Raw genomic sequence first — 10000 nt, 5'->3', positions numbered from 1 at the left:
GCCGATTTCACTGCAAGACGCTTATTAGTCATAGTAGTTCCAGCGTGAATTCTAGTGATGATAATACTACAGGCTTTTTTACAAAACCGTTTACATTGCATAAGAGCTCTGCATACCGAAACGACCCGTATCCGGGTAAAGCCCCTCCCCTCTGAATTTCAAAGGTGTCTTCAGGCATTTAAACTGTTGATAAGGTGATGTGAGACACCTCTAAACAGTTAGACAATGGACAATTTAAATCACAAACAAAATAAGAGCATTTAACAAAAAAAAAGTATGTATTTCATCACTGCATAATATATGCAAACTAGAAGCTCTCTTTTCAAATGATTTATTCTGTACAAGCTAAATATCAAATGAAAGTTTGGACTCCCCTGATTCTAAAAGTCAAAAGCATATAACTCTGTAACTAAAACTTGTCTAACTAGTGGCAGAAAACCTCAACAGCAAACAACAAACTTTTTCTTTGTAGAACCAACAATGATGTCTTATCTTGTTCAATTTCTACAATTGTTTTTTACATCAATGTTGACTTTGATCGCATAAAGCCAACATAAACAGATAAACCAATGTCTGGGCACCATTATGCGACTAAACATGTCGTTTCTAATGCTAAGAGAGGGTTAAGGGAATAGGTAAATTGCCTTCAGTCAGAACTTATGTTTGTCTCCATCGGGTGGCCATATGGTGCAATTGTTTGGCTTGGTGTCATTCAATTCTATTCTCCCTGACCTACTAAAACCTCTATATCTTTGCTCTACTTCCCTTTATTGCCATCAAATATTGACCCTGGTTTTCATCATATGCCGTGCTATGACAATAAACAGGGCTACTAACTGAAAATGGTCTAGGTGGTTTTCAATCTAAAACATTACTTATTTTAGGCAAAAGATTTAATCTCCCACTTACGTTTTAGCTTTATTCATTCTAACCAGCTAGTTTTCAAATCCCACACCTTTACAACAATCTCACATGCTTTCTTTTTTTTTGGCTTTTTGGTACCAAGATTTCATATTATATCCCTTGCAGTTGTGGAGATATCATCCGCAGTATTGTTTTCAGAAAATAACTTTTAACCAAATGGGTAAAATAGGTGAACGCATCGGATTGATCAATTGGCTCATTGTTGGTCCTCTTTACAGAGATTGGTTCTAGAGTAATGTATTGTCTGTCTTGGTCTCTGTAGTTTATACTAAACACACGCGTGCTCTAAAAGCAGGGGTTGCCACCCTCTTGTGGTGTGTACTTGTAGGTGCAGCTCAACACAGGGCAACTGCAGTACATCCGACTGGCCCAACCGATGTCCGGGACACAGGTGGTGCAGGGACAGATCCAGACGCTTGGTAACGCCCAGCAGGTAACATGAAGACCTAAAGAGTGTTCAGCACAGCACACCTGCAGTTCACAAGTATTACCCTCAGCTGTAACCAGACTGCTCACGTCGTTGGTCTCTCTCCATCCGCCAGATCACACAGGAAGTACAGCAAGGCCAGCAATTCAACCAGTTTACCGACGGACAGGTAAAACATGACGAGGAAGACGCTAAAATAAATGTTAACCCCTTAAAGTAAAAGGGTTAGGGATGAAACTCTGTTCATTGTCCTGCTTATGTGATGACAAAGCTCACACACTGAGACAGACACACTGTCTGCTTCATCTCTTCCACTGGGTGTGTGTCTCTCGCTCACCCCCTGCGTCTCTCTCCCCCCCTCTCACAGCAGTTGTATCAGATCCAGCAGGTGACGATGCCCGCGGGACAGGAGCTCACGCAGCCCATGTTCATCCAGTCGACCAATCAGAGCGCAGACGGACAGGTCACACAGGTCACCACCGAATGAGCTCCACGTGCCTCCCTCCCCCGTTCACTGACGCAGACACAGTGACAGACACACAGACACAGACAGACACAGACAGACACACCAGCTCACCAGATGTCAGCAGTGGGATTTGTCCCACTGCGTGACCCACTGTTAGTGCTCACTCAACCATGGTTCTGAGCGCTGTGATGGTTTTTGTACATACCAGGACTGGAAGGCCACCCACCTCACTGATTTTTTTTTTGTACAAAAAACTGATCTTAATAAAACAAAAAGGAACACCCCACCCGGCAGTGTAATGCAGTTTTACCAGTTCAACTAACATATTATTTATATACACACACGCACATGCACACACAGTTCACCTCTCGTCCTCCTCTTGTTGTCAATATGAAATCAAGTCAGTCAACAAGTTGGTGGTCCTGGTCACACCTGGATCCCAGTAGACCATCCTCTCCCTTGCTCCTCCCCCCACCCCGGCGCTCCGGCACGTGGGAGATGGTCGGGGCCTTGATTCCAGGAGCGCCTTGAGATTTGACCCCAACCCCCTCCTGTCCCTCCTGGCCTTGTGTCTCATCGTTCTGTGGGCTCCCTTGTAAAGATGTAGTAGAGTTCTTCTGCTGCACCTACTGTATTCCAGCCATAAAGTAATGTGTCTAAGATTTAATTATTCGATTCGAAGCCATATACATCACATTAGCTTGTTTGGAGTTGTGGAGGGGGCTTAATGTTGACACCAGAACCCAGTAGAAGTCAATGATGATGTTGAGTTAGTTTATTAAGGTGTTTTTAGCGTGGATTCTGGGGGATGAAGATGGGTCATGAGGGTATTTGTGCGTGCCTACGTCTGCACTAGCCCCTACCAATGTTCATCAGCTCTACTTTATCATGGTTTTCCAATCGTCTCCATCTCCCTCTCTCTCTACGTCCCTCCCTCAGTCTCCTGTGAATCTGTCCTCTGCATAACAGTGCTGTCCTAGGTCACTATGCAGTCCCTTATCTCCCCATGCTCTTCAGTAGGGGGGATTTGAAGTGCTAATTTCAGTTTTTGTACGTTTCACATACAAACCCATGACTTTTTTGAAAGAAACGCCCCATTTCCCTATTTTTTAAACCGAACAGTTGTTTTCAATACATTCTTTCTCTATATTGTGTACAGTAATGATCATTATTATCAATGTTGTTATTATTTAGTTTTTTTTTGCATGTAGTTTAAACTGCCAGCATGATATGCAACAAATAGGTACAAATTTTATTTTTGATGTTCCTTTTTGTAAACAGACTGTTTGTGAGAAAAATTTAATAAAAACCTTAACGTGCTTTTTGTACTCGTTTTTTTATTTTTTCTTTTTATTAAAAACGAAATGGATGAAATAGACAGTATATATATACCTGTATTGGCCATAGGGGGGCAGTACTGAACTGAACAAAGTTATTGAACCAGCACTTGCAATATCCTGATTTATTACTAAGTCGCGGCTCTAAAGTCCCACATTTTATAACAAGGCTATTTTTATAGCAGCATAGACACTTCCAAAGTTCACAGCAAGACAGTTTTTGTGGCAAAAATGTCGAAATCAATGAGAACCTTTAAAGTTTCACCTGAGTAAGAGACTATAAACAATGCTAAGCTTTTTTTCTTCTGCCGTCTTAATATCTTGGACTTGGTTCTGGTTCCATCAGTTAACAATAGCGTCACGAGTCGGTTGGAGACTGCTCAGCCCCTGCGAGATCAGCCCGCATTCCTTATCCGACCTAAATCTTAAAAGGAAGAAAGTAATTATGGTGGGACAGAAAACGAAGCAGTGGAGAAAGGTGGTGTGTAGTCTTATTGCTCAAGAATGACTCTCCTCACAGGGTATAGGCCTCCAAGGCCGAAATCATTACTGTCAGCCCTCCTCAGATCGTCTTTGAATGTATAAACTGCTTTTCTTTCCAACTTTGTGATAACACATTAAAAGGACCCTTGACATCTGACACGTTAAAGTCGTAGAGCTCCATTGAAATGAACCCAGGAAACATCTTTCTGATAGCTGGCCAGTGAAGGACCCAAGCAGCGTCCCTGGTTGGTAGAGGTTGGGCTTCAGTTCTAAGATCTAGAAGTTTCCCTTGTGATCTTTAAAATACATTTTCTGTTGAGGAATCTCAATGTTTACCTGGTTGTGGTTACGCAAAGTTTTTCAATCAGATTCCAGATGTTTCCTAGTTATACATTTTCTGTGAAGTTCTCAAATAAGAACTTCACAGAAAGTAGTTTTCTTTGTTGGTTTCAGTAGACGAGGGGGTCACGGGTTACACCTCCACAAACCTCTTACGGCCTTTTGTTGTTGGACTTAATGGCTGAACAAAAACAGAATTAACAACTGCAGACTCATGCTTGCTTCTGTTATGTCTAACAAGAACCGCCAGGGTTGTGTGAAAGTTGGACCTCAAACCAACCGTGATGAGGATTGTCTGCTGGTATTTTTCTTGGCTTGCCAGTCCAGTCAGATCAAGGCAAACCTTCGGCAGATAAATTGCTTATGACTGATTGAGCTTCCCTCCGAGCCTTGTGATGTGTCCACAGCCACAGTTGGCCTCACTCGGTGAGTGACAAATATCCAAACAGAAGTGGACAGGTGCTTTGACTAGGAGTTTGATCTATCATGGAGGTGTTTTGGAAAATGTGTTTTAGCCAACCTCTTGAGGCTGTCATGCTGGCCTTTGCTGCGATGATGTGATGGGAATATTGTAAAAGTAGAACGATCCCCGTGCAGGAATATTCTCCATTCAAGACCCTCATCTTGCTACCTAACCACCAGGGGAATTATATCTAGTGCTGTGTGTTGACCGCAGGCACTTGAATGAGATTAGTAGATGTCACTGCATGTCATTCTACTACTGTGCTCTCTAAAGCAGCACCCATCAACTCAATGCCATGAGAAAGACTACCTCATGATCCATTTCTATGCATTTGTTTGCTGGTGCGTTCCAAAGCATATCAGTTTCAATATTTAATCAATGTATGTTTTCTTGAAGGTATCTGTTTTTATATTCCCTCATAGATTGAGTCATGCTTAGTGATTGGAGGTAGAAGATCTAAACAGAACCAGAGGACCATCAGGTCTTCTAGAAGGCCATTAGGTCTCCCAGGTTCCATTAAGAAAGGATGATCGGTGTAAGCTACACCGTTCCCCGTGCATGAGTTTGCAATTTCTGATGGCTTATTGATCCTATAGCATCAAACAAAACGCTGCATTAACTGGAAGCCGCAGGGACTGAGACATGTTGATGTATACATTCCACACGCGAGTCGAGGGCTTTGAACCCTGAACTGCTGAAGGCTTACAAGAAGCCATGGCTGCTGCATCAGCGCTCCAGTGGATGTTTGCCGTGTGTTTTTTCAGCCACAGCTACAGCTTTTAATAGCACCCACACACGTTTCAGTTTGGGTTGTTTTAGTGTGACTCTCTAGCTCCTTCAAGACTAGTTTTAGGTAAAAAGGCTTCACTTTTATATAAAACGTCTGCTTAGTCATGCGGTGAATAAAGCAATGGAAGAAGTTCTGACACAAAGAAGCTTTTGACTTGTTCATAAGGGACTCAATGAGCGAGGTCATTTTGCAGTTAAATGTAATTTCCTGTCTAACTCACTCTTGCCCTTCAGTTGCTGTATTCCGGACCTGTAACCATGGACACTTGTATTCTAAAATAGATGCACCAATAAACATTTGATGTTAACTCCCGATGTCAGTTTGGCCGCGGCTACGTGATGGTTTGGATGTGCTGCTCGCAAGGGGTCTGAATGCGGTGGTGTTGGAAGCAGTTGGACACTGTCCTCTCATCTCCCCAAAGACTTGACTCAGGTCAACAGCCGTCATCCCCAGCCGAACAAACACTGAGCAGCACCAGATTGAGCTGTAACCCCTGTCTCCAGCCAGCCTCTCTCGGCCTCCCTGTTTTTAGATGTTTTCCACCGCTGAATAAAAAATCATAATGGGTTAAAAAGGATCAAAGGGAGATAAAAAAAAAATGATAGAAAATATATTGCAAAAATTCCAACCAAGCAATGCTATCCGGGGAAGCCAAAGCAAAGCTTAACGGAAATCAGAGCATTCTGGGGTGGTGGGAGCAGGGTGCTGGGGGTGAATTTGCTATGGGACTGTTTGTTACTCAAGCTTGCTGACGGAGCTCCCCTGTGGTTTACTGAGTGGCCGTCAGACTCCCAGAATTCAGTGGGGCGTGAGTAGAAAAGGATTGGAGTGGAGCAAAGAGCACAACAATGAAAAAAATAATATGAATAATATAAATAATAGCGACTAAATACATCAGAGTGTTGGGGCGCAATAGAAACCTTACGAGATTTGATCCCTCAAGGACAGTTTGAGTTCCCGCACCTTATCTGTTTGGGCCATCACTTGAGACATATCTTTTAATGCTGCTGAGAGAGGGAGGGGGAGAGAAGAGTATTACCATATTATGAAAGCTAGGGTAGGCAATTTGGACAAACCAGCCAGAGTAAGCTAGATTTCAAAAGTATACAATCTGAAATTCCCTTCAGACCTCCCTCCAAAGCCACCCTCCCTAAAAACGTGACTAGCTTGCTTGCCCCAGCCACAAATGCCAGACTTTGTTCTTCTTTTTGATTTATTTGTTTTATTGAGTCCTTTCGGTATGCAAAGAGAAGTTCAACAGTTGGAAAAAAAAATGCTCCTAAAACAAATGGCCTACCCTAACTTATGTCCATCGGGTCCATCCAGACGGGAGCTTCAAACAAAAATAAATAGACATAGTGAGAATCATGGCGGTGGAGGTGAGGCAGTCCTTACACTGGGTGTGCGGTAGAACCCCAGTGCCCACGGCTGTGTATTTATACTAGGGTACAGTATTTAAAAGTGTGACCTTGGCCACCTGTTGTGTGTTGTTGTGACTGGGGTCTGGCCTTGGCACCTCGGGGAGGACAGCGTCAGGTGCCGTGCCAGCCCAGGCCAACTGGCCCGCACCGACGGGCGACCCGCGGCGGAGCCGTGAGTAACCCGAGGTGGCGGGTTAAGGAGTGGGGATCTGAGGACAAGAGCTGTCCCCGGTAAAAACATTGATGTGGAAAGTCCCCGAGGACATTACCATCTGAGGACAAAACTGTCCATCAACACCCCCCCCTCCCCCCCACCTCAGCCCCGCACTAATCTTCCATTGTAAGCTTAGTGCAGCAATGTCAGTTACGGGAGTGACCCATAGGTGTCAGTCCGAGAGCAACATTATGCACAGAGGGAACCCTCATCCCACCTCTGGGTATCAATCCCTGGAACATAATTGACATTATTTAAGTTTACAGTGGCTGCCATGATGATTGATGATGATCCCATGAGATATCAAAGTAGTCAGCTAAATTTCTCCACTACAGTGTGAGGCGAATCAGTCCTTCTAGCATATTATTTTATGCCATAGTGCTTCTAATAGTTTAAAATACACCCATGTCCACACAATCCTTCCCCCCGACATAGAGGTGTTATTCAAATATTCAGAAGAATTTGGGTCAAAACCTCAAAATGTCAAGTTGCAGGTCACTTGGGTCGATGTTTTGGGCAATTGAGAGTCTAGAGCTCTTTCTTATCGCAAAGTGTATAAGATTAAAGGGGAATGTTTAGGCACATTATGTAAAGGGATCCCTATGGACTAGGTCCTTTGAATAAGGCAGAGATTTATCACAGCTTTACATTCCCTGGAGCATTCCTCCGGCCGGCAGGTAACAGTTAATCCACCCTGCACCCCCCATGGCGGAAGGGCCACATACTTGCATTCCTCACATAAGTCAAGAACAAAGCAAAAACTTGCTGTATCCAATATATTGGTTTATTTAGCAAAAATGGCACCAGAATGCCATGCTTTTTTTTTCTTTACTTTTTTACATTTATAAGCTAATTATCGGTTTGGCCGACTGTTTCCGGGCTTATGGCGGGTTTTGCCTTGTCATTCAAATGTAGTTCACTGTTGTTGCGCGCTGCCTGGTTTGGGGACACCCACACAATGCATTTCTCAAGGGCCGCTCCACCGCTAATCTTTCAACGGTGCATTGTGGGCTAAAACTGTATTATGTGTGTCATAACAACCATCACCCGTGCCAGAGTTACCGATTTAGTAGGCTATGCCACCGCTCGACCGGAGAGATGACTAGTCGGTCGGTCAGTCAGTCAGTAGATCCCGCCGGCTCCTTTCCCTGCACCTGTCTGCGGTGTACCGACTCTAGCACTGTCGCTTTTGGCCTCTGTTCCACACATGATTAACACTCTCATTTTAGTGCCGCATTTGTCACTCGTACCAAATAAGACGAGGTGGTGACAAAGTTTTCCCGAACGTGTAAATTGTGTTGTTCCAAAGATCACCTCATGTTTCAGAAGCTTCAAAGGTTTGAAGCATACTTGTTAATGTTATTCTACTTCTTATCCTTTTAAAAAAAATCTTATATGGTCGGTGGTTATTTTACTTACCCCTAATTAGTGAATGTTGTTTGGGACTCTGATTGCTACAATATAAGTTTGATGAACATGAGCGCGCACAATAAAACAGCGCGTAAATCCCTGCGCGAGCTGTCTGTCACCGCGTGCAGTCCACAACTTTATTAAACATTTTGTATCGGATATCGTCGGAATCTTTTGCGGTCCCATGTTTGTCTCTCGTTGAATGCGTTGAATGTATACGGGAACCGAAATCACGACACGTGTGACTTCATCGCAGTTATACCGCTGCGCCCCACCGCTCGTGAGCCTTGGAACGGTGAGGCGCACGAGGAGGGCGCGCGCGAGAGGAGCGGGACGCGAGGGTTCCGATTGTGGCGGATCTCAGATCGGCATTTCAGAGAAGGGACTGCGCTAGCCAGTCAGATGCACGAGCGGCTGCGTTTAGGTTGAATCAAACAGTGTTTCCTCACGCGCTGATCGTATAATCCTCTGTGGGGTCTAGCAATCCATAATTGCATGTTACGTTTTTATTTTATTTATTGAATGGAATCTCGTCCTCGCTCGATAGATTTATAGTAACATTGTTATCGCAAAAGGTAACTTTATTTAGGTGTTTATTTATTATTTATTTACCAGGATAACCTGACTTGCGATTTGAGGTTTAACAATGGTCTTCGGGGCTCGCGTTATAGCGCGTCGGATCTGTCAAAGTATTGTGAATTGTTTCATTGGCGACCGAGAGTTGATTTATAGATAACTTTCAATTTAAGGAAATCAAATGGATTGACAACTGGCAAGACTCGTTCTTATCCTACGTCAAGATAGAAAGACTTACTTTTGTTTCTATTTATTTCCCCCCCGCGATAAAATAATATGACCTAGACAGAACTTTTGTCCCGTTACTATGCCCACGATTCCCTGTAACACTTCACCTCGCATGGTCTTCAATCGTCACTCCACATCATCAGCCTGAGCATGTTGGGGAGTCCTTCCAACAACGGGGGCATCAGGATGCTGGTGCCACCAGCTTCAGGCGACGACAGGCGGGTAGAATTCGTCGCTCTTACCGCCGTCCAAACGGAAAGAAGCGAGCCGTCCACCCCGGAGCGCGGACACCCCTACCACCGCACGGGGCTGCTGGGGACGCCGTTGCCCGGGCCCCGCGGGACGCGCGGGACTTCTTCTGCCTCCAACAAGCGCTACCGAAAGTTTCAGAATTACTTGTACAACGTGCTGGAGAGGCCGCGAGGATGGGCGTTCATCTACCACGCGTTCATGTGAGTCGGAACATGTTTCTGTGCATCACCCACTGTGTGGAGTGCCGTTAAGTTTTTTTTTTTTTTTTACCATGTTGATCTAATGAGTTTTTCCAGTTAAGAGCAGGTGGTGTTGCTTATTCAGAAGTTTGTTTCTGCATATAGGCCAGCTATTATATCAGCATGGACTCCCTGCTCAGTTTCCCCCTGTCTCAATCTGATTAACTCCTGAAAATGGCATTTATGTTCAATATAAATAGTCGAAACCCGCGAGGCGCGGGTTAATTGCAATTTTTTATGTTCAAAGTTTGGATGCATGCTGATCTACCTATGTGTTTTTATCTATCTCCTTAGGAGAATTTGAAACACAGTAGGCCTAATGTGTTTCCGTTTTCCAACTTGTTTTTACGGATAGCGCAACCGGTGCGTAATGCAATAGAAAAAGTTAGTCCTTTCACTGCAAATGTACTAGCCATATCTGTGTTTAATTT

General features: G+C 44.2%; 2 protein-coding genes across 13 annotated transcripts in view; both read left to right on the top strand.

The window, feature by feature from the left end:
• Positions 1–4137, top strand: part of nfyc (nuclear transcription factor Y, gamma) — a 23303-nt gene extending 19166 nt beyond the window's left edge. For 9 of the 11 annotated variants that reach the window (XM_056582449.1, XM_056582444.1, XM_056582454.1 and 6 more), the window contains 3 exons: positions 1253–1357; positions 1467–1520; positions 1719–4137. In XM_056582449.1, the coding sequence (XP_056438424.1) occupies positions 1253–1357; positions 1467–1520; positions 1719–1838 (279 nt within the window). In that variant the 3' untranslated portion in view covers positions 1839–4137. The remainder of the gene's footprint in view (positions 1–1252; positions 1358–1466; positions 1521–1718) is intronic. The other 2 variants (XM_056582455.1, XM_056582453.1) reach the window with 1 other exon arrangement.
• A 4575-nt stretch (positions 4138–8712) lies between these two features.
• The window catches only part of LOC130376296 (potassium voltage-gated channel subfamily KQT member 4-like), a 52769-nt gene continuing 51481 nt past the window's right edge, over positions 8713–10000 (top strand). For both annotated transcript variants that reach the window (XM_056583515.1, XM_056583514.1), the window contains exon 1: positions 8713–9530. In XM_056583515.1, coding sequence (XP_056439490.1) covers positions 9229–9530 — 302 coding nt within the window. In that variant the 5' untranslated portion in view covers positions 8713–9228. The remainder of the gene's footprint in view (positions 9531–10000) is intronic.

The sequence above is a fragment of the Gadus chalcogrammus genome, chromosome 22 (assembly GCF_026213295.1).
Source record: "Gadus chalcogrammus isolate NIFS_2021 chromosome 22, NIFS_Gcha_1.0, whole genome shotgun sequence".
Classification (NCBI taxonomy): domain Eukaryota; kingdom Metazoa; phylum Chordata; class Actinopteri; order Gadiformes; family Gadidae; genus Gadus; species Gadus chalcogrammus.
The sequence above is the reverse complement of the archived record's forward strand: the minus strand, read 5'-3'. Positions and strand labels throughout refer to the sequence as shown.